Source organism: Spodoptera frugiperda, chromosome 11 (genome assembly GCF_023101765.2).
Source record: "Spodoptera frugiperda isolate SF20-4 chromosome 11, AGI-APGP_CSIRO_Sfru_2.0, whole genome shotgun sequence".
Classification (NCBI taxonomy): domain Eukaryota; kingdom Metazoa; phylum Arthropoda; class Insecta; order Lepidoptera; family Noctuidae; genus Spodoptera; species Spodoptera frugiperda.
In genome coordinates, this window is record NC_064222.1 from 2,952,408 (window position 1) to 2,977,237 (window position 24,830).

General features: G+C 35.3%; 5 protein-coding genes across 6 annotated transcripts; 2 read left to right on the forward strand and 3 right to left on the reverse strand.

The window, feature by feature from the left end:
* Positions 1–47: 47 nt before the first annotated feature.
* Positions 48–3,628, reverse strand: LOC118274445 (polymerase delta-interacting protein 2). 2 transcript variants are annotated; one of them, XM_035591917.2, is made up of 6 exons: positions 3,427–3,628; positions 3,073–3,370; positions 1,594–1,771; positions 1,190–1,353; positions 782–987; positions 48–555 (listed from the first exon to the last, which is right to left on the reverse strand). In XM_035591917.2, the coding sequence occupies exons 1-6, from the start codon at positions 3,513–3,515 to the stop codon at positions 438–440; spliced, it is 1,053 nt and encodes a 350-aa protein (XP_035447810.2). In that variant the 5' UTR covers positions 3,516–3,628; the 3' UTR covers positions 48–437. The 2 variants fall into 2 exon arrangements, with proteins under 2 accessions (XP_035447810.2, XP_035447811.1); XM_035591918.2 differs by having other exon boundaries at positions 3,073–3,352; positions 3,427–3,607.
* A 68-nt stretch (positions 3,629–3,696) lies between these two features.
* Positions 3,697–6,295, forward strand: LOC118274443 (short-chain specific acyl-CoA dehydrogenase, mitochondrial). Its single transcript, XM_035591912.2, has 5 exons — positions 3,697–3,864; positions 3,967–4,350; positions 5,028–5,443; positions 5,528–5,770; positions 5,919–6,295. Exons 1-5 carry the CDS (start codon positions 3,828–3,830, stop codon positions 6,063–6,065), a joined length of 1,227 nt encoding a protein of 408 aa, XP_035447805.1. The 5' UTR covers positions 3,697–3,827; the 3' UTR covers positions 6,066–6,295.
* Positions 6,279–7,744, reverse strand: LOC118274446 (actin-related protein 2/3 complex subunit 3). Its single transcript, XM_035591919.2, has 5 exons — positions 7,461–7,744; positions 7,180–7,356; positions 6,899–7,094; positions 6,752–6,813; positions 6,279–6,662 (listed from the first exon to the last, which is right to left on the reverse strand). The coding sequence occupies exons 1-5, from the start codon at positions 7,464–7,466 to the stop codon at positions 6,567–6,569; spliced, it is 537 nt and encodes a 178-aa protein (XP_035447812.1). The 5' UTR covers positions 7,467–7,744; the 3' UTR covers positions 6,279–6,566.
* A 308-nt stretch (positions 7,745–8,052) lies between these two features.
* Positions 8,053–8,753, forward strand: LOC118274447 (coiled-coil domain-containing protein 86). Its single transcript, XM_035591920.2, has 2 exons — positions 8,053–8,357; positions 8,441–8,753. The coding sequence occupies exons 1-2, from the start codon at positions 8,164–8,166 to the stop codon at positions 8,739–8,741; spliced, it is 495 nt and encodes a 164-aa protein (XP_035447813.2). The 5' UTR covers positions 8,053–8,163; the 3' UTR covers positions 8,742–8,753.
* Positions 8,754–9,410: 657 nt separating this feature from the next.
* LOC118274444 (signal peptide peptidase-like 3) lies at positions 9,411–24,595 on the reverse strand. The gene is made up of 10 exons (XM_035591914.2): positions 24,414–24,595; positions 21,029–21,172; positions 18,764–18,918; positions 15,037–15,156; positions 14,404–14,577; positions 13,039–13,201; positions 12,058–12,194; positions 11,630–11,745; positions 11,211–11,369; positions 9,411–11,123 (listed from the first exon to the last, which is right to left on the reverse strand). The coding sequence occupies exons 2-10, from the start codon at positions 21,097–21,099 to the stop codon at positions 11,046–11,048; spliced, it is 1,173 nt and encodes a 390-aa protein (XP_035447807.1). The 5' UTR covers positions 21,100–21,172; positions 24,414–24,595; the 3' UTR covers positions 9,411–11,045.
* Between the last annotated feature and the right edge of the window lie 235 nt (positions 24,596–24,830).

Genomic DNA, 24,830 nt, shown 5'->3' on the forward strand with positions numbered 1-24,830 from the left:
TTAATTGAATTTCGACATGACTACTAATTGAATTAAACCACCAGTGATACATTTTTTCAAACAGAATACTGTAATTTATTACAGATCTAGGAATTAACACATAACTAAGGAATTTATTCTTTACAAAAACAAGGGATGTGTTGAATCAAATAATTTCAATCTACATACAACAACATAATAAATAAAGCTAACAGGCATACGATCATTACTAGTCACTAGTAATAGTAATGACTTACTGTTGAATGAATATCACAATTAAAATTATATTCATCACATCCTGTCGAACCATTGGACGCGTGGATCATTGGATCTTGGAATATAGTAGGTTCTGTAACAAATGTAGATTCAGACTAGTTCCCACGACACTTATGTCATAGGTACAAGTGCATTGTCGTAACTGGGCGTGGCCAGGCGCCGGTCGTTGACCCCGGAGGTGGTCACGCTGCCGGCGTGGGCGCAGGCGGGACGTTCTCGTCCGGCTTGCTCTCCAAGGAAAACGGCGGAATCCGACAGTCAAATGTGTAACCGTCTTCCCGCTCCATTCTAAACGTACCCCTGTAACAAAATATTATATTTTACTGGTTGGACTTTTGAATGAGCACTACCGTGTGCTCAGGTGGCACCAGATAGCGCTATTACAGTGTGACAGGTCCTGTTTGTTCAATCACTACAAAGAGTTTGACACTTCGTGAATTTTCAATTTGGTAGAACAGACCGTAGGAATCACTAGTGTCCCTAGGCACTATTGTGTGCTACTAATGTAATAGATTTGTTAACTGACCACATATGTCCGCTGGGTGCCTGCAGACTGACGTGGCTGCTGTACTGGAAGGCGGGCGAGTGTCTCGCGAGCACTGGTTCCTGGCCGACCACGCCGCGGCCGCGCACCGTCTCCAGCGTGCCGCTCAGAGAGAATATACGCCAGTGGCGCTCGCGGAGCTGCACCGCTTGCGAACCCAAGTTTTCCAGGCGGATACAATAACGCCACTAAAACAAATACATCACTGAATAAATAAATGCCAAACACATGCTATGCAACATTTTCGGAACGGAACTATTCTTTGCTTTACAAATTAATCTGGGGGTGTGATGTTCATGTGTCAAAACGTAATGACAACAAAGGACAAAATCTTATTGTTGGATAACTATTCAAATTGAAGGAGAAATATAATGTTTATGTTTAACTTACCCAATACACCGCCGAGTTTTGTGACTCGCGGCTGCCCATGTAGAATGGGATGACGGTAACACGGACGCCCTCAGTGGTCTCTCGGTGTACGTCGCTTAGTTCTAGCCAAGGATGGTTCTTCTTTTGCCAGGCTCGAAGAGTCTCTTGGGCTATGAAGGGAGGGTCTGAAAATGGCAAAGGAATTTGTTAAAAACTAGTGATTTAGTTCTCAAAAAGAGACTTGAATATAAGTTTTATATTCTTTGATATCCACAGACTTTGGATTGGCATAGGTTATTCATTTCGGCCACTACTCAGTTATCAATAGTAATTAGCAGTTTTAGCACAGCAACACTGCCAACATGCTGCAATCTTCAAGGACTTTTATATAATATCGTAATTTAAACTTGTAACCTGGTCCTTACCTTTATCAGCATTATGCATAAGGAATTTGTCAAACAGTTCATGCTGCAGTGGAACACGTTCTACGGAGGTATAGGGGATGATGTCATCGTGTGCCACATAGTCCAGCCCAGGGATAGCATACAAGCTCCGGCTCGACTCCTGGTTACCGAGGAAGGTCACTGCTTCTGTTTGTGCTCGCTGAAACACAAATATTTAATATAAGTGGACAAATATGTGACCTTTCATTTAACTGCTAATAGAAGTCATCTATACATAGATGAGTTGTTTATACTAACTAAATGTATTTGTAATTTATGATTAGTTTAAATGAATAGGTTGCTACTTTAAATTGAAACTGATCTGTTACTCAATCACACATCTACTCTATCAGCCTTGAGACTGGCTGTATAAATGTTCTGTACATTTTTTATTCAGCATACATGTGATGCTCATGAAAATAGTGTTCAGTTAAAAACATAAGAAATATCAGGTACATCATTTCTGAACTGTTAATAAACAATAATATAAATTGGGGAAAATCAGAGAATTCATTAATTTCCTAGTGGTAAATGGGGTGAATAGAGAATAGTTATTAGGAAATTCTTTACAGTATCTATTCACCCTTCTTGGCCCTTCTCATCTCAATCTATATTCACCCCATTTTATGTTACTCTTTTTATGAGTACAAACTATGTAAGAAAAGAATGTTATAGAAATAATGCATAGATTATAGACTACACATATACCTCCTTTAGTTAGAGAAATTAATGTCATGGTTATTAGAGATTACATTGTAGGGTATTCAGGCATTTGTCAAACACACATCACTACATATATTATAGTACCTGCTTCTTCCATTCTGGTCTCATGTCGATGTGTGTAATGATAGCCAACAATAATTGAGCTAGTTAGTATACATGTATTAATTTAGATTTTAATGTAAATCACCCTAATATCATTCACATAAACCTACAGACTAAAAGCTTTAAATAATTTAGGTAATTTATTGTTTAGCAAACTTTTAAATCCTTGATCTCTGACACTGAGATACAATTGTTTTTTTTTATTATTAAAATATATAATGTAAGTAGCACATGTAGCATTTTTAAAACATTTTTTTATATGGACTCCATTTGCAACAGTGTTATATAAAAAGCCAGAGCTTTATTCTCAATTTGTCAGATCATTTTATTTTAGTTATGGTTGGTATTATTTTTAGATAAGTATCATTCACAAAGAGAAAGATCATTCACAAATAATACTATGTTGCTAAGTACTTAATTTGGAGTTGTGCCATTGAATCACACATCAGAGTGCTGATTATCACATTTACCTACATGGGCACTATATTCCACATGCATACCAAGTGGAAGTTACAATGGCTTACATAATAACCATATTATTATTAGAAACTACAGGAATTCAAAGAAGTTTCTTATCCAAGACCCACTATCTTGTACCATAAATATAAAAATATATTTTTTAATTTAGATACTTACTATGTAAGGAGCATCTCTGGTGTCAATAAGGACTTGATAGAATGTGTGTGTTCTGCCCTTGACTTCCTTCCCAACGTTAGACAGTGAGTCTCCTGAAGCTTCCGTGGTAGCCGCAGAGTCCTTGGTCTCCTTCTTATTGGTGGCATCTCGGTCATACACTCGGGCTAACCAAGGGAACAGAATCACTCCTCGATAACCAAACACCTTGTGTAAAATTAACTGGCCTGTATCATACTTCCCTGAAGCTTTCGGAGGCTCGAGTTTTCCTACCTCAGCCAATCTGAAATCATGATAAAATCTTACAGCAACTAAATAGGTTATGCAGTTATTGACTATCAATTAATTATCACCTACCTTGTATAATTTGCTACATGATTTAATAACAATCTAGAAGTAGTCACTTTTAATGGAGTTCTCGGTATAATTCTTAACAATGTCTCCATTTTATCATTGTAATTTGTATATTTTTTTTACTATTTTTGTTTGACAGTTGTTGACTTTGACAAAATTTTAATCTAGAGACATTTATTATGTCATACAATTAATCAGTGTCAATGTCATGTCATCATTTCTTTTCATAGACAATAGTCGATTATCTGGATTCTCAATTGAGCGCATTGAACAGCTTGTTAGCGAGACACCACTAAAATTAATGGACAACTCTATAAATTTCTAAACGAATGATAAGTTCAAAGTCCTGATTTATTTTGATTCGTATCTCTAATAATTCATTGTTTTTGTTTAATATTTCTAAAATGATAAAGAATTTTTCTAAATTAGTGCAAACACTTGGTGAGTTACTACACAAATTACTAGTGGGAATGGGAAATGTTAAGTATACAACACATCTAGGGAATGTTAAAATGTATTCATTGAATTAACATTTATTTACAGCTCCAACAAGTGTGAGACAGACAAGATGCATAGCTTCGCTATCAGCCCTCTCAGACACCTACCAAATGTTATACAAAACTTGTCGAGATTTCGCCGAAGGGGAATTAAAGCCCAACGCTGCTAAGTTCGACCGCGAACATTTGTACCCTGGTGATGCAATTAAAAAAATGGGCGAACTGGGCCTTATGTCGATAGCGGTACCGGAGGAACTTGGCGGAGCTGGTCTGGACTACCTCGCGTATGCTATAGCCCTGGAAGAGATCTCGAGAGGATGTGCATCGGCTGGAGTGATAATGTCTGTCAACAACTCTCTGTACTTGGGACCCGTAATGCATTGGGGCAATGACAAACAGAAGGAACAATTTGTAACACCATTCTGTACTGGTATGTTACTTATGTTAAAACTATAGTAGTATACATAAGGTTGCCCTTGCAAATGCCAAATTAGTTTGATATTAATTCAACTTTTTATATCAACAGTAAAGTTTGTATTGTCTGGACTTTGGACCCAGTGAGCTACTTAACAGTGGCGACATTGGTGTTCTAGAGCTCTTCATGGACCTGCACTATTCAGGAATGTAGGACAGTTGTAAGTGACAGTCCCACAATGGGTGTAGGATGGAAATACATAATTATAATTTAACAATTTGATATACAGGTTCAGGCTCAATAAAGGTTGCACAATATCTGGTGATGGAAAACTTTGCACAATTTGCTTCTAACTGTTGGGCTGGTCAGCTCATTGTATAGTCAAATAATTTTCTTCTAGCTATCCACTAGTTAATTTTATAATGTGTAGTAATGTACATATTATTATACAAAACAAAAACACATCCATTCACCAAAATATATAGACAAAGTTAGACAGTACATTATTCAATGTTAGAAAAAATAAGAATTTCATTTTACCAAAAACTTTGTATCTTATCCCAATTAGTTTAAAGGATCGATCCCAATAAAACAAATACAACATGATGAAAATTATGATATAAAGAAGAAAATTCATTAAACCATTTTCTCCAACCAAGAGACATTAACTCTAAGCAATATTTAATTTTCAGGTGAAATAGTTGGTTGTTTTGCCCTCTCTGAGCCTGGCAATGGATCTGATGCTGGGGCAGCTTCCACCACTGCTAAGGATGGTGGTGACAAGTGGACTCTGAATGGCACAAAATGTTGGATCACCAATGGTTATGAGAGTAAAGCCTCTGTGGTCTTTGCCACCACAGACAAGAGTCTGAAGCACAAAGGCATATCAGCTTTTATAGTACCAAAACCTATTAAAGGTTTAGAATTAGGAAAGAAGGAAGATAAATTAGGTATTAGGGGTTCATCAACCTGTTCCCTGATGTTTGAAGACTGTCATATTCCCAAAGAGAATATTCTTGGTCAACCAGGCTTGGGCTTCAAGATTGCCATGATGACTTTAGATGCTGGAAGGATTGGCATTGCATCACAGGCCTTGGGTATTGCACAGGTAAATTAGAAAACTCCAATGTCTATTGCTAAAGTAGTCCCTTTCTCTAACCTAGGAACTAACTGGTTATAATATTTTTTCCAGGCTTCTTTAGATGTAGCTGCTGAATATGCATCCAAGCGCATGGCATTCGGGAAGCCCATCATGAAGCTGCAGTCTATTCAGAACAAGTTGGCTGACATGGCTCTACAACTGGAGTCTGCAAGATTGCTGACATGGAGGGCCGCTTGGTTGAAAGACAATAAGAAGCCCTACACTAAAGAGGCAGCTATGGCTAAACTGGCAGCCTCAGAGGCAGCTACTTTCTTATCTCATCAATGCATACAGGTATGTAGATTTACAGAAGTGTTATGTGACAGATTTCATGTAGTATAAACTTTTCAACTACTATTTTATTAGTTTTGGTTTTTACTAAGATTCGGCATTGAAATGGGTACAGGTATAAATATAACATGAAATGTTTTGTTTTTTCTAGATCCTTGGTGGTATGGGGTATGTCTCGGATATGCCTGCAGAAAGACATTACCGTGATGCAAGGATCACAGAGATATATGAAGGAACCTCTGAAATCCAGAGGCTTGTCATAGCTGGACAACTAATTAAGGAATATGGTCTCAATTAGCTCTCAGTATACTCACTATTGTAGTTTTAAGCATAAGACTGTTGTATTACCCATTTTTAGTCATTTACCAATCAATTATATTAATAGCAGCTATTAGCTAATTATTTACAAACCATTTAAATCATATATTTTAGAGTCTGTACAAGTTTTGAATCCAATTTATATTTATACATACCTATAATATTATGTTATACAGTTATCAAATAAAATGTATTTTTAGTATTTCTAAATAGTTTATTGATTCCTCTAAAACTTGAAATAATACAATTAGTCCTTACAATATTAAAATTCTGTTATAAATTGAGTTTTAGACAAACAATACTTCATGATTATAGAGACATTTCTTACTGGCAAATATTTTAAGTGTAATTAAGTAGCACATAAAATTAATACAGATATAATTGCACCATCATAAAGTGTGTACATTTTGGAATGACATTTTAAAAATCTCATAAATGAAATACAGAGTATAAAATAAATGCTAACTTTGGTGTACACTGGTTACTGTCCAGGGCCAGACAGTGACTTGTCCATGAATTTCCTCTTGGCAAAGCATAGCCACCACTTGCTGGGCTTGCCATCTTCTGTAGCAAATACCTGTGAGAGTAATTATTAGTATTATTGTCAAATGGTCATAAAATTTGTACCATGTGATATTTAAATTGTGATTTTAAACTTATTTATACCTTTTCACAAACTCTGGCACCAGTCTCATGTCTCAACTGCTGCAAATACTGTCTCATCAAATCTGAAATAGCAAAATATACTTAGACTGAAACATTTACACAATTAAATACCCAAATGTAGAAACACTAGTAAAAAGTTCATCATACCAGACTCCTGTGGGCTAGTGGGCTTGGCATACACAGAGTTTAAAGGAAAGCCATATTCGCCAGGTATGTCAAATTTAGATATGGCCAGCATATACATCTCCTGTTGTCCTTGGTTCTTGTTTGAGCACTTCTGGAGCCGTTTCAGACATTCAGAAATATACAGAGTCAGGTAAATGAGAACTCTGTCAGCATCAGACTGTAACAAAATAGTATTTTAAGAATAATACAACCGTTTTAATATGATGCTTGTAGGAGAAAAAGTTCTTATTGGTTTCCCTTACCTTGATCTCATAAAACCTAAAGAAAACATTTGCTTTAAAATAGTTGAGAGCTTCGTCGATAATATCCAATTCAATCTTCGGGCTCATGGGCGCCGGGCCTCTGAACGAAGTGCGTATTGGCAACAGAGCAAGATTACCAACGGATTGGGTGTAGTCAGTCAACGTCGAATGATAAGCCTATAAGGAAATCGTTAAAATTAGTATTTACACGTAATATAACACAAAATTGTATGCATAGGTGGGAAGTATATAACTAGTTAACTATAAATAAAGGAACTTACAGGCATTTTTATGTAGGAAAATGATTTTTTACTAAAACTAAAACACTATTTCACTTCCGCCGGGCGAGCGTAGTCGTTTTTAACCTGAAATTCTTTTCAATCAGAAGGTGAATAGATTATGTGCCTGAATCAGGAACACATACGCTTATAGAAATAAAATTATTTAGTTGAAATATATCTCTAATTTATGAGGAAATGAAAACGTAAACGAATGAATCACTTCATCACAGCGATTATTTGGAAATTGACAAATAATGAATGACAATTCACCTCCACTCAACTTGACAGTGACGTTTTTAGTTCTTGACAGCAAACCATAAAGAACGTCATACTTGAAATTAAAACAATAAGATAAAACTCTTTGCCACATTAGAATAAGATTCCTTCTAACACCCAACTCTTCCAACAGCATTAAAAAAAAACCAAATCACTGACATTCAAATTATATTGGCTATCGGTATCTTGTTTAGTTTTCTAAATCCTCGGGTTAAATATTTTTTCTGGTCATATAATCGACTAAACAAGAAAAGCATAGAGAAGTGGCCTACGTCCACCCTTTACAGAAATAAAAAAAAGTGAAGAGATGTTTGACGTTGACATTGACAGAAAATAAAAACACGTGCACTTGTATGTTGTGTGGCTGTGATTGTTTTGTGAATAGTAAATTTTTAATTCATAAAAATATTGGTATATTCCCTATAATATGACTGACGAAACTCATAATAAAGTGCTTGCTATCGTTGCAAACATAGCAAAAAAACAAGACACGGAAGAAAAGGTAATTGTCGAAGATGAAATATCAGATACAGAAAATGAGAAAGATAAGAAATCTTCAAAATTGGAACCAGTAAGAGGATTACCAAAATCCGGAAGATTTTGGAAATCAAAAAAGGAGAAGTAAGTTCCTTCATATAAATTTTTACTCAGACCAACAAGTGAACCTCAAAAACTTACACTAACAAAATCATTATCTTTTCCAGGTTTTCTAAAATCAATAAGACTAAAGGACTCAGAAATAGCTTCGAAAAGAAACAAGCACTGCGTGTGCAAATGCAGAAAACAAAAGAACAGTCTAAACAGTTATTAGAAGAATTTAAGCAAAAACAGTTAGAACGAAAGGAGAGAAGGCGACAAAACATAGAACGTGCGGCTGAAAATAAACGGAAATCTGAAATTGTTCAAGTTATTACTAACACAGCTAAGCTGAAGAGAATGAGGAAGAAGCAGTTGAGGTTTATTGAGAAAAGGGACACTAACAAACAAATTGAAACTAATAAATAAGTTTTACATTAATACTTGTTTCTTTCATTTGTAAATTGTTGTGTAAAAGAGCTGACATAAAATTGTGCAATAGTAACAGAGGTGAAATAGATATAGATCCCAATCAATTTAATAAGGTAATATTTGATATAGGTACTCACAATATAATACACAAAAGATGCTTAAATCTGCTTGGTAGTTGGTAACTTCCATGATCATTAGAATATCAATTTTTCTCCCATTATCAAGACATTGGATCAAACTATCCCTTTCAGAGATGAATACATTTTGTGACCAACTCATCTGTATGTGTGGTTACTTTCCTTTCCCACAAAATGATTTTGATGATATGAACGATTTACTGGCTCTGGTTCTAAGCAAGAGTAGGAAGAGGTTGGTTTTTAGTCAGAAAGAGTGACATTCTCTCCCGTCTCGCCCAAGGTGGGAGAAGACATGTCATATGCATAGACATAGTTTGGCGTAACACCTTGAAAGCATATTTTGAATCATAGTTTTGCTTAGTATCCATTGGATGATTTTTCACCCTCAACAAAAAGGTACTGTTCAATTATGTGTAAAGTATAAACCTGGCCGGAAGAAAAGAATCCACATATATATTTTCACCCTGTATTATATTGTGGAGGGATAAGCAGAGTTTACTTCTAAGGGATACAAAATAAAATGCAAAAATACTTTCATCTAATATTTTTATTGGTATTTATAGCAATAAACATACTCCCACAGATACATATAAAAATATTAAATGCAATTTTCCAAGTTTTGGCAGGTAATGAATTGTGTGGGCGTTGAATATTTACAATAATAGTCTCAAGATCAATGATGAGATGAAACAGTGACGCAAATAATGGAACATCAATCTTAATATTAATTTCACATAATATGTATTATGTACATCAATGACAAAACTTCAGTGACTATTTATATAAATATCTATAAAATACACCAAAACTATTTGGATACACTTTACATTGAGAACACAAAGCACGAGAATTTCATCTATGTGATAGACATCAGCAAATTGATAAGTGACAGTGTCTGTTACTTGATAAACTAAGCCTCCATAATATCATTACATCACTTTTGTCACAATACTGTTTCATAGTAATAGTATTTAGCTCGCACACAGTAAACTTATCAATGATAACCACTTAGTACAAAATAAACCTATTAAAATAAATCCAAAATTAAAAATGTTATAAATTGTTATAAAAATTAAATCACACATACCAAGTATACGCCTTACGATGTAATGTCTTAACATCTTTTATTAAATTCAATCAAATAATTTACAACAACAATACAGTTGTTATAATAATAACAACAATAGTTAGTAGCTTACAATCTAATATTTTAGTCTAACATTTGTCTATAATACTCCATTCAACATATAGAAAAAATCTTCATTGAAAACATCAGTCTAAGGCAGTGACAACAAAGTTTGATCATTGAAACTAATGATGACCACTTGTGAACGAAACCGCAATAATATCATAATACATGTAGGGATACATCACAAACTTGTCATATTTCTAATTTGATCTTGATTCCAATACAAAACCCATAGAAAAGTGATTACGTATTAGAGTAAAGTAAAAATGAGATTCATCCAAAGATCCTAACATAATAATGAGACATACAAAACGTGTGCCCGTCCTTGCGGCTCTTTTACAAAGATACTGTCGAACAAACGTGAACCTATCGGTAGCACTGCATACTGCATGCTTCATTATAATATCATTGCTCAGCAATCGAACACAGTTACTGTGCAACTATTCAGTTGATTGCTTCATCATTTGTGACATGCAGTACAACTATTCACGTCAAATAAAAAAGTATGAAATAGAAAAAGTTAAATGAAATGCTACGACTGAGTATTTTCGAAATACCAATTGTAATGTCATAGTTTTACTTTAATCAAAATCTCTCGCACTGGTCCTGATCACTTCACAGTTTATTCATAATCAGCAAGTTACCCTGTGCTGTAACTTCTCAACTTAACATTTACTAACGAAACAAAAGCGTATCGACTAACCTAAAAGTACAACTTATGTCTTTATAATTATAATAATAAACACATCAACTCACAGTGGCCCAGTGCTGCACGTACAGTTAGTTACTAGTCAGCAGGTATGTATGTATAGTGCAACTCGGTATTCACACGTTGGGAAGGAATAATACTAATTACCTAGGTCACTGATACTTGAAGAACACAGAGACTGGGTGTGTGGTGTAGCGGTACTAACTGTACAGTGGGGGGGGGGGCAGGCTCTACGCAGACAGGAGACGGGGCGCGCGCCCGCCCAGTCACACGTCGAAGTCTGCGCCCGACTTGCCGGTAGGCGGAGCTATGAACGGTTCACTCCACATTCTTCTGAGATCTCCCTGTGGAAACAAGCATTACGTCAACAACAGCTCAAAATACTTAAGCAACACTCAACATTACGGTTAAATAAGAAGAGTGGTCCTTACTTTAACATAAGCCATGGTGAGCAGCGGCAGCAGTGTGAAGGGCACGAGGTAGAGCAGCGCGGGCTGCGCCGCCTTGAACACCTCGGCCGACACCGTCGCCGTCAGCAGGCCCAGGAAGTAGCCCAGCAGGGAGCAGTGGAAGTACGTCAGCCGGGAACCCTGCACATATACACATTGTTTCTGTATTACACATTCATGCATGCAATCCAAAATAAAAGCAGAATTTCGTTTATATTACATGTCAGCATCACCGGACTTATTATGCGAAATGTCACAGAAAATATAACAATTTGCAAAAGAAAACTTGCAAACACATAATCAATGTATGTTTAAAGCAACTACTATAATTATATTCACTTTCATACATATTTCTTAACATAGTTTTCGCTCAACAAGATACATTTATAATGATACCGTACCATAGATCTGGGGCCAGGAACTTGTCCCATTTGACAGACGAGTGTAGCCTTCTTATACGCGTCGTATCGCAGCACAAAACACAGCAGTAGACCAGGCATCACGATGTCGCCGAGACCTGTAACATCAAACATTGGTTTTATTATTTTAAATGTTACAGATAATTTGAAGATTTGGGATGTAATAAATTACTTAAACTGAGCTAACTTGTATCAAGAAATAATCTACCGAATGAATGTAGCATTTTGATAGTTTAACATAATATTTCGTAACAAAATTATTATAGTTTGAAATAGAAATACAGGGCCAACAAGAATAGTGCGTGAACTTTAGGGCGTCGTGAATGAAATTTTCATCCTTACACTAATGAGATAAAGTTAGAAATCTATTAAAGAATTATCAACTAATCTGGTTTGCATATGGCACTGACCGAGCATGGAGAAATGTCCCTGGTGGTGCATGGATGGGAACACGAGCTTGGCGGGCAGCGACAGCTTCGGCGCGTCGCGCATCGCGCCGCCTAGCTGCAGGCGCCGCGCTACTACGTTCATCGGGTTCTCCGCCGGCCTGCAAGTAACATAGATACACATTTATGAAACAACATAGGAATAGTGCGTAACATTTTTGTTAAGTCACGTATACTGTATATTGACTTTGGGACTCAGTAAAAGTTACTAATAGTTTCAGTGGTATTTCTCCGTAGACTTGCTTACAAAAGATGTCAAAACTTGATTTACAAAATATACTATATACTTATTCAAACTGACCCTAAGAAAACGTTATTTATTATATACATTAAACTGTTGGTTGAAATTGGAAGTGCATTTATAGATAACAATAAATATACAAAAATACATAAAACAAAGTGAACCACGGCTCCATCTTTCTCTATGATAACAATCACTCAGAATTAGAAACTTGGAATATAATCTCTAATAAACATTTGCCAAAGAATAGAACCTAAGACTTTATCTACAGCAAATATTTGCACATTATCAAGATAGATGATACATTTGTTTACATAGTGTTGTCCTTGGACCAAAAGTAATATAATAATGTTACGATGGAGTTACTAAATATGGTTCTATAAATCTTGTGTGCCATGTTTTTGTGTCATGGCCACACATCTTGTTATCTGGACTAAATAGATGCCTAGATAAATCACAATTTTAAGCTTCCAGACCTACATAACATGATATACCTATTATAAGAATGAATATACTTCATGTTGTTTAGAATCTAATCTGAAGAGTGTTTTATGGGCACCCCTTAGTTGGGATACGCATTTCGGATTAAAGTGTGGCTGGGAGGGCGATAAGCGTGTTTGTCCGTCTTTGAGCGATAAACTAAAAAACACACTCTATTAAAACACGAAAGTATTTTAAATAAACGATAAATAAATAGTACATACCTGGTAGCGACTTTGACCATGACGTTGGTGGTGAATATGTAAGAAGAGAAGAAGACCCAGAAGACGTCGTACAGCAGAAGGCCGGTGAGTAGCAGCGTGGACACCTTCAGCGACGGCAGCCGGATCAGGGCGATGAACGTCACGCAGAGACCCATACCCATCGCTGGGGACATTAGAGACAGACATTTATGTATTTACTAGTTTCCGCCAGCGTTCCTGTAGGATAAAAAGTAGTCTATATGTTATTCCGGACGATAATTTACCCTTATTACAAATTTCATTCCGATCCCTTTAAGTTTAGCCGGTTTGAAGTGATTGAGTAACAAACATACATACAAACAAAATCACTCACAAACTTTCGCATTTATAATATTAGTTGAACCAACTGTGTTTTGCTGTTTGAGAAAATGTTTGACACAGTGGATATCTCATGAGTATCTCACGGAATAAATCCGTGCGTGATGCAAATTGTAGTTGCAGTTCTATGTCTAGTGTAAACGCATCCACACTTTTAAAAAAAATACTATTGAATTCATGGATTAGTTTAAAATGGTCACAAAAAACATCATAAGGCCACATGAGAACACTGAGTAACTAAACATCTTATTATTAAATTATAATTCTACGAACTTTTCTGATTACCACATGTGCCTACTTATTCACGGAAAATGATAAAGTTCGGCTCGACAGACTAGTGGTTCAACTACAAGAAACGAAACCGACAGTGGATGCGATAAGACTCATTATAAGGAACATAATATATATTGCATAGGAACATAAGGAAGTATTGGTCAGTAAGTCCAACTTACTTAGTACACGAGTACCTTCGACCACACCGGTACGAAACGTTCTTCTCTCTCCCAGTTCCCAGTTTATATCTGAGCTGTCGAACGCAGAAGTCTTCTTTCTTCTGTTCGTTTGTGAAGAGTCACAATGTTTATGTTTAGTGATTACTTAAACGCTGAAGTGGCATGCAATACTAATAAGGACCTCTCTCTGGCTTCTTGCTAAATACATTTTGGTGTATAGTTAGCGATAGAGACAGCAGTATAAATTAGAATAGATAGAGTTTTAGACGCTAGCACTTTCTGAATGATAAACTCTGCTAAATATATGTCATATTATGATAGATCGACCATTTTTTTTATTTTGATGTCTACGAGGAGGTCATTGATCTAAAAATCCCGAGGTACTAAGTTATTATAGGCTCTAGACCAGAACCTAGCTCGGTAGGTTTTTGCTGTCATTTTAAATAAATAATAGTGTGTAAAGCAAGAAGCTATAGTCTATAAGTGATCAGTGGTTGACTATAAAACTGCCGAAGAGTACAAGTGTAGTGTGTAAAGTAGCGTGTAAAGTCCTGACCGTCCATGAGCAGCCAGTGGCCGGTGAGCACCCAGACGGCGACGATGGCGGCGGCCAGCAGCGCGGCGGCCAGCTCGGGCGCCGAGTAGCGGCCGCACACGGCGCCGCGCGCGCCGCCCGCCACGTACTGGCACAGCGGCGTCAGCAGGAACGCCAGCGCCGCGCACGCTATTACTGGGGTACGAACACAGAACTTTAACTAACATCATAAAAAATAAGGGTTACTAAGTGCTAATACTGCCAATGGATCCATATCAAAAACTGGTTGAAGACAACCTTAGACTGTAGTTGAAGATAACTGACAAGGTATCATTCATTGGGTGGTAAACTATAGTCAGATTTTCAAACATATTTTTCCCTCGTTGAAATAGGGATTGGAAACGTCGGATACATTCTCATATAAATAGTCACACGGGGAAGTACATAACTCTCCCGTATGACTGTTGGTTGGAACATTAAAATTTTAATATTATAAAAATAATAAGTAAACTAAACTGTAATAGGTATCGTTACATTAGAACACCCGTCAGCATGGCGCGGGCGCTAACCAATTATTATGATTGACGTTAGAATAAAAATAACTAAAGACGAGAATAGATATTAGTAATAGGGTGCATATTTAAGTAGACTTACTTGCAGTGCATATCGCCACCAGCGTCTGCATGGAGTCGAAGAAAAAGAACATGATGAGCAGAGCCACTGAGGAACCGAGGGGGAAGCACAGCGCTTGCATCGTGTTCAGAGTCTGGACATCTGCAAAGAGAACACAGAACACAAAATTAGATGAAAAACCGACTACAATTTGATAAAATACTGTATTCAAAACGAACGGGACGTAGAGTGCCTATTATGCAAAATTGTTATGAATAAAACCCATTTAGTGCTTTAATATTAAGTACCGTACCGAAAAGGCTGCGGGTGGCGTAACGGGTTATCGGCGCTCCGGTTTGAAGCAGGATTAGGAATGGAGTGGTTTTTATTTAGTAAGAGACTGACTAAAAACCACTCCCTTTCGGTTCACCCAAGGGGGAGAAGTCATTGAATGATCCCTCAAAAAAGGTACCGAAAGATATTTGAAAATATTTTCTATAAATAATGCCCTGCCCAACAATGCGTATTATCCACTTATTGTAATTACCCACTTTCTAAGTCCCAGACCTGTAATGAATCTAAATCTACGCGAGAACACACGTGGGATAGTTTGGTGTCTAGCTCGAAAGTTTATACTACTAAAAGAATGACCTTTTGTATGGAGTCAAAGACAATTGGCTATAGTACTATAACTATTACGATATGATGTAATGATCGTCTAGGGAGCACTAATAGTAAACGATACTCTAATTAATACGCTGAGAATAAAATTTTTACAGGTCATGATAGGATATGTTCTAAAACCGAAATCAAAGCAAGATATGGGTATCAGCATCATTTAAATTTTCGGTCCCCAAGTCGCCTGTCAAGCGTGGGAAACGAAGATTATGGCAAACGCCTTCTAAAGAAGGATATATTTGTTGCCATTAGCCGACAATGATGATGATGAAATGGGAGATGTTCGGTTTTTTGGATTAAAGCTTTAGCTTTAAAGGTGTTTACACCTTTCTTGTGAACATTATTTAGGGCGTCACTTTGGATATATAAATTAACACATTGCCTAATATGTATACTTCTAAGTATCTATAAAAAGTTAAATTGCAATTTGTCTTAACCCAAAATTGCGAAAATTAAGAATAGGTATCTTTATACGGAGTTCATAACATTACGCTTTTCCGATAGTTAGGTAGGTACTTAATGTAGGATTCAAAATAAACCTGTATAAGTTTACGATGCAATACAGTGTCGGATTGCTTACAAATAGCATATGCCATTGACACAATAACAGTTTGCATAATAACGTGTGTAGGTTACTACTTACTAGTACCTGCTTAGGTCATTCTGAACCACTTAGCAACGCTATAGTGCATTAGAGTTCGAGGACCAGTGTTTCAAATATGGCACTTATTAATATTATGAAATCAAATGTATTTATGTCCAAGACATGATTTATGAGACCTGTCAACGTAAAGTTAGGTCTATGTCCCTATTAGGTTATGTTCTCACAAACTAGGTTATAAACTGTGCACACGAACTCATGTGAAGAAATATCGTAAGAAAATTAGAAAGTGAAAAATATAACTTGACTATTGCTGCGATGTTTAATATAATAGTTAACACAAATGTCCAACTACAATAATAATTGGAGTTATTAAGTACCTGTCAAATTATTAATTTAATTTCAAAACATCCTGTGAACTGAAAATATTTGAGCTATTGCTTTGATTGAATAGTAACCAAAACTTTATTATGATTGAACAAGGTACTGTGGAAAACTGCCTTTGCTTAACAACGTAAAAAAAATAGTGTAAAGATATAATATACAGCTCAGAGCACAGGCCTTTTACGATTTCCCTTTAAAATTAAATTATACGCATAAAGTTTTACAACTGTACGGATATGAAACTTAATTAATTATTTGATTGTTCAGCGCAATTGGAAATGTGGGACAAGCATCGACCCAGTTCAATTGATTGGTTATAGTATTATTTGTTTAAGCTTATCGGAACATTATAACTTGAGGAAACATCTGTATAAGCACTAGGGTGAATGAACTCGCAAACATTACTTAAGTTTATTAACATTATTGATATTTACTGTGTTTTGTTTAGTGAGATGACAAGTGAAAGTGAAGGACACACGCTGATATAAATTAAGAACTTAATTCTCAGATGTGTATGATAAATGTAATCATATCTATGTGTATAGTTCAGTGTGCAAACATTGTAATCAGTAAACAAAGCCAGCTGTTCCCTACATTTCGTTGGAGCAGCTATTTTTAAGGCAATCCAAATGAACTATGTATTTCTCAATACCGCAAATGTAACGTGGATCATATATATTATTGTAAAGTCTAGATATTATGGTATAGACTAAACATTGTACCTAACCTAAGCAAATTGTTACTGAAAGTGTCTATCAAAGTGCAGCTTCTAATGTTTACTGAGCTATAATGCTTTCGTCACAGAGAGTGGAGAAACAGAATGTTTATTATTGTTTGTCTAAGATGCATTGAGCTGGATCTGATTAACCGACTGATGAACGATCTTAATCTAAAGCATCAAATATTCTTTATTTTGAAAGAGTACGAATCAGGTAAAGCAAAAAATAATTTAATAATTCAGTGGCTAAAATGCCGAAGCCAGATACCTAGTTCTTCTGTATTCCTTAAAAGACTTTGACTCGCTGATTTTCAACAAAAATCAAAGTATTGCATAAGGCATGATTTGATACACTAGAAGAATTTTTAGTGTTCAAATAAATTCATCGCGTTTGAAAAATGTCGAATTTAAGAAATAATGTGCAAAGTGCTATACTATTTTAGAATCCTTATTAAATGCGCCAACTTTGGTGAAATTTGCCACTACTAGCGCCATACATAATTTATTCAGTACAGTCACTTAAAGTAAGGTGAAAATTTTATTCAGAGTATTTGGTTCCTCTAAAACTAACAATGTTTTCCAATCTAAAGCAGTTGGCTAAGAATTTATGATTCCGTATTACTGGAGCACATAATGTAAGGAAGACTGCAGACGAAAAAATAAAGATTTGTAGCAACACGAGTCAAAAGATAGCACAGGGTGTATTTTTTCGTGGATAACACATAAATCACTGTTATTTAAAAAGTGCATAACCTTATTTTTTTATATATTTTTCTGATAACATTTGGAACCTTGCCGATCATCCAGCCTGTTGGACGTCGTCTTCAGGGACATGTATATTATTGTAAAGTCTAGATATTATGGTATAGACTAAACATTATACCTAACCTAAGCAAATTGTTACTGAAAGTGTCTATCAAAGTGCAGCTTCTAATGTTTACAGAGCTATAATGCTTTCGTCACAGAGAGTGGAGAAACAGAATGTTTATTATTGTTTGTCCAAGTAAGATGCATTGAGCTGGATCTGATTAACCGACTGATGAACGATCTTAATCTAAAGATTTTGGAGTAAGATCGGTTATTAATTTCGGCCATCAGACCTACTGTATTCCTTAATAATCTTTCCTCAAGTATTATCGCAATGTGAAGTAAAATGAGTACCTATGCGTCATCTCAAATCTCCATATGCATCATATGTATGCCTCAACCAAACCTTGGTTATCCAGATGTACCGTCTATGATAGGTTTTTGGGCGATACCTCGTGACATCACATGATGGACATCCACACTGAAATCCTGTTAAAGGCTGGTGCCGTCGTCCCAAGTAATTTTAGGGCAGTGTACTGAAAATCCTAATGCAGGACTCTATAGGAGTGCTAGGAACTTACTAGAATTTGAGCTGGAGCTGGTAGTAGCCGGTTTCCCGCCGAGCAGCGTGGCTTCCCTCTCCCTCTCAGCTCGCTCCCTCGCCTCGCGTTCCATATTCAGCGACCGAAAGCTGCCGTATACAATCAGCAGCATCGAGATCAGACACGCCGATACCCTACAAACATAACAATATTCTAACACAAACAATAACGGTATCACATCGGACAATAGTTTTAATGACATTTTTACTGTAAATCTTTTGTTTCCGCATTCTGGCTTTTTGTGTACACCAGTGGTTTAGGGTTTACGCCCGCTATTTTCGTGTAACTGTCTGTTCGTGTTATCAACTGTTGATTTTATGAATGTTTGTTTATATTATACACATATTTGAGGGTTTGTTATCGGTCAAACGGGCAAGATACCTTCTCATATAAAATATTTGATTCTTCTTAATATATTTAAAACTTTCGCTCGAGTTAAAATAATCATATAAAGTTCTTACGCGTTAATCTAGGTCATGATCTAGGTCTGCCAATTTTCTTCGCGCGTGAAAGTCTTACGAATAGGCATCCAATCAACCATGCTCACAAAATTTGGCCTAGCCTTTATTAAAATATAGCATATTATAGGCAACAGTAAACATACTAATCGTAACATAAGCTTCGATTGAATCATAATAATCGAATTTTCTGTAACACTAACAGATATGATTATAACAACTAAATTGAACACGAATATATTTGCAGTGTAACATGTATCCGCTTCAAGCGGTTGCATATCATAATATAATCAATACTTTAGGAGTTTAGAGTTAGCGTGATTATACAAAAGCATCGTTATGCACACAGAATAATAGACAATAATAGACTACTGTTACTTGGTCTAGCGGGGTCACGTCGCCGTAACGCAATCGGAAATCCGATTTACAATTAAAATTGCACCAAGTACTAACTTTTACAATTCCAGGTACAACACTTATAGAAAACGATTTGTTTCCATTCTGCTAGGTGTGTCTGTGTATATAAAATCGATTCGCAATGCAATACTCTACGTTAAATTAATGACTCCTATGGAGCAAGCAGTGACGGATACAACCTGTTTCCTTTGCGACATGTGACCTAATAAAAGACAGCTACATTCTGCGTGTATCACTTGATATTCGCAGAAAATATTTTATGACTATTGCTTGAATTAGATACACCTTTATACAATCCCATTTTCACATGTTTGTGTTTTCTCAAAACTAATATTGTATTCCGTTATGAATTCAAATTATTGTACCAATCAATTTCGTTATATATTTAACCCAAATATTATAAATAGACTGGAAAATAACCAATAAACGACAATGACAGATAGATAAAGTAGGTAAACCACGAAGTGACCTATCGACCCGCGCCTAATTAAATGAAGCGCTTTCCAGCGCGCGGGGTATCTCTCTAATGAAATGTAATATCTTGCCCAGGACCCCTCCAATTAACAACATGCACTCAACATCAACCACACCGAGGATATTCCTACTTATTTTATAAGCTTCTGTATCAATTAGAAGCACACTTCACTTCCCTAGTTTAATTCTCGTGTAATTACATTATCATGTGGGTCATACGGGTAGCATAAAATGGAATCAAGACTTAACATTATCTCCAATGCGTCTCGAAAACCTCAGACGCGTAATTATCGCACTTTCCAATCTCTTTGTGACCATGGGTGATATGCCTAGTACGAAAAACAAAAACCGCAAACAATAAAGGTGCAATAGCCGGCCTGTACAATTGGTTTTTACTTCAATAATGGTTGTCCGCGTAAATAAAGAAACATTACGCAACGGACTTGTCATTGGTGTTTTTGTAATGATACTTTCATGGCGAATTATACAAAGTGATTTCGCAATACGTCTCCGTGACTGTCGCCGTACATCGTGGCGTGGAGTTCCACGGTTCCACCACACCACAGCGCTTGTGTATTCTAACTACATTATTCTCTGTTCTTTTTCCCAGGGACGTTCTAATGTTTTTATAATAACAAAAACGTAAAAGAACCTTACAAAATACTCGGTTCTCATAGCAGTTCTATCTAGTGGAGCTGATCTCGGAAATTCCTAGTTCAAGTGACGGATATAATAAGCAAACACTTGAGTTTTTTTAGTGCCTCCTAAGTACCTACACCAAATCGTTCAAATGTTTACTTTTAGCGCAAACACGCGGTGATTAAGAGTAAATTGTTTGAGTAGCGATATAATAGTATAAACAGTTCATAGCTCATAGACATAATTATTTACTTACTTGGAGGAGTCCATGATTGAGTAAGCCCACTTATACTCCTGGTATTCCATATTAGCTCCGACCTGCGCCATTCTTCACTGTATACCACACAAATCAACGGCTCAGAAGTGGTGGTAGCACTCAGGTTGATCACGTCTTGGGGCTCTTTAACAATGCATGACACTTATTAGCACTTTCTACACAACATAAAAACGCACAGCGCAAAAAATACATGTACACAGTATACCTACATTGATACAATCAATCAATCAAGAAGAAAAATAAATAAATTGAAATAACGTTTTCAATTTTATAAATAAAATATAAATCATAGAATACCACTAGCAGCTGACAAAAAAACCGAAGATGGAATGCCGGCCGGTTTTTTCATTCAAATATACTTTTTTGCAAATTGAATAGACACCGTGTGGCTCGGATGCATCTACAACGATGTTTGTAGGCGCGTTAGATTCACGATGGCAGATATTTAACGGAGAATGATATTTGAATACTGCAACAACAGACCGCAATTTATCTCATAACAAGGCAATGGAACGTGATCTTTGAGTTGTATAATAATAATAACATGCTCAAACATTTGTGGGAGAATAACCGTATGTGAAGACGCGGATACAAACATCAACTTCAAATAAATACGAAAATGAACCTCGGCTGGGAGTGAACGGACGATACGGATCAGCATCGTTCTGCTTTATTTCACAATATATTCTTTATATTCACAAAGAACTATCATAGTTTGACAATATTAAACTGGTTTAAGTCTATTTTCCTGTCATTAAGGAAGAACCTATCTAGTTATCACATAGCAATCTTACTTTATAACCAAAGCAAATGAATGGTCATTGCAAATCAAATTAAAGCAGACTTTCGCCAATTTTAACTTCACCTGAAGTGGAACTTGGTTAATGGACCTTAAAAATTCAGATTATAACGCGATTGATTTGTATTCTAGATAGCAGTTGGATTTGCGCTTTTTAGGCTATAGTCTAGAAACTCCAAACAATACAGTGGAGATTTAGCACAAAGACAATTTGACTGCCTTCTCTTTTATGTAAAGATGGAAAATCTAATGACTTCTGACTCCTGCCTTATGCTGGGTCCATGGTGTATGGCTAATTAGCTAGTTCCACCAGCTACTCTGGCACCAATTTTGTTAACCTACCATTACTTGACAGGCTAAAGAAATTAAATATTATTTTTAGGTTTGTTTTAAAGTTAGATTAAAATTGAATCAATGGAAGTTTAGAAGTGGTCACATTAACATTGCATAAAATGAGATGAAAACCATAAAGAGAAAATTAGAAATTTTAAGGACATCACTAGGGCATTGACCTGATGACTTGAACAAAGTTGTACAGGCTTGCTTAAAATAATTTGGGAGTATATTAGCAAGCAGGTTAACCTGCTCCTGTCTTTATATTTTCAACTTTATCATTTTGATATAAAGATTCAATGATCAAATTACATATTGGGATAGGTTGATCTGCTGGCCACTGCACATATTTTGTGAATAGATTCATACAAATTATCTCATGCAAAGTTATCAAACAATACATAAGTACATAGTTTTATATTGTTAGCTTTATGTATTAAATGTTTATAAACATGAATGAGAATTTTCAGATTAAATGCCATGTTTGTTTTCAGCAGTCAACATCAACTAACTTTGATCTCCGAGCATTTTAATTAGCAGTACTTAATCTTTAAAATACTTTTTTCAATGACTCAGTGGCATAACTAAAAATATGCATAAATATAATTGCATCGTAACTACCATTAATTGCAATATAAATCATAATTTATTTTGTGTAAATTAGCTGTTTACTTTTAATACTACATAGCTGGATTCCCATGCTTTTTATCTGATCGTTTTAAAAGATAATGCTATATAATTTTGATAAAAGGATAGATAATAAAAACAATAATTTTATTTATACAACACTACTTAAAGGACAACAGATATACTTGGATAAAGATAATATTGTGGTATATGTATATAGCAAGTATTATGTATAGAGCATCAGTTTATATGCTCTAGGTCTGGGTGTGATGTAAATATCGATTGTATAAGTTTATGTTTTAATATACCATCTAATATATTAAATATTTACCATACAAATTCAATTAGTTACATGTTAAAATTACAAGAATACGAAATAAGTATTTATTTCAGTTAATAATAATTTCCATTATTTTAATCGTAATAGAGTAATTTAATTTTACTATAAAATGAAATTTACCTGTTAAATTACATTTAACTGCAGCAACATACAAGTTTAGAAATTCAGAATAATGATTTCTCTAATATAATAATTATGTTTAACCACCTATTATTCTATGAATTGTAGTTCTTTCTTGCAAACTTCTGAAACTAATATCTCATGTTTTCATTCATCATCATTGTAGGTAGGTAGGAATGTTCTACCATACTTTAGTTTTTTTATGAATAGAACAAGCTGTCTAATTAAGCACCAGCTCAAGTATAGGATGCATTATTTATCATTTGAACAACAAAATCTATTACAGAGAATCAGGAGTCATAAACGTGACTTCATGAATGTTTTAGTGTTTATTCTCAGAATAGTCTAGACAGGAAATATGAGTCTCAACAAATATAAAAATATTGAATTATACACTCCACTTTACTTATTTACTAAATAAACATAATTTATCACCACATCACACTTGTATGCATTTGAGCAGTGCTATCAACATCAATACACTTCCTTTTCTAAAAAGTTTTTATTCAAGTCTATGTTTTTAAAGAATAATTTATTTATTTTAAGCTTTTATATTTTTATAAACACAAAAAAGTATAATCACTATTGTAATATAATACTCATGCCATAACAGTACACTGGGATGTTTAATTATATCTACCTATAGAGGAAAATAAATGGATTAAGATTCTTATTGTAGGCTTGGAGGAAGTTTGCAAAATTACAGAAAGCTTCACAAAGTATTAATTGTAAATTTAGCGACAGTTTTTTAATGTAGGTCATTTTATATAGATACAATAACACCAGAGCATTTTAAATTACAAAACAATTGTAAAGTAACTAAACTTCAGTTACATACCGTCGTAGTAATTATTAAATAACGGACCAGGAAAGTTTCTTCAAAAATTTAAGAATATAATAAAAAAGAGCGAGCTCGAAATAAGTAGAGCACGAAAATAATGTACACAATAAAGTGAAAGGGTACCAAAATGAAATGTCTCATTGTATTGTAAGTATAACAGCAAATTAAAATCAGCGCAAGGAAGTGTTTAAAACATTCGTACACTAATATTGTTTGGCTTAATAATATCCTATTACAACTATCGGGAAGCTCTAAAATACAAATATCCACAAGAGTCTAGTTAGAAGAAATTAAAACTACTCACCAATCCTGGAGACTGCTCCAATAAAGATCTGATTGTCAGCCCCGGGATCTCATGCTTACAAAATAATCGTATCCCTATCAACAATTAAATTACATGAGGAATTAATTGATTTTCACACAATTTATTTACGACAATACGACACCCCTACGCTCGATCGACAGCCATTCTGACCATAGACTAGAGGAGAGTAGAGAGGTGTAAAGAGTAAAGGTGTGTATTTTTCCAATATTTTATGACGAGGGCTAAATTTTTAATTTTATTTAAAAAAGACACATTTAATATTTATTATTGCTGTATTGTAGGTTTATAATAATAAATAGTGATCAATTTTGAAAACTTAACTAACAAGAAGCCGAAATACTTGGAATCCTTCGTTAAAAAGTTTAATTTTCCTGCTCTATGGTTAACCTAAAATAT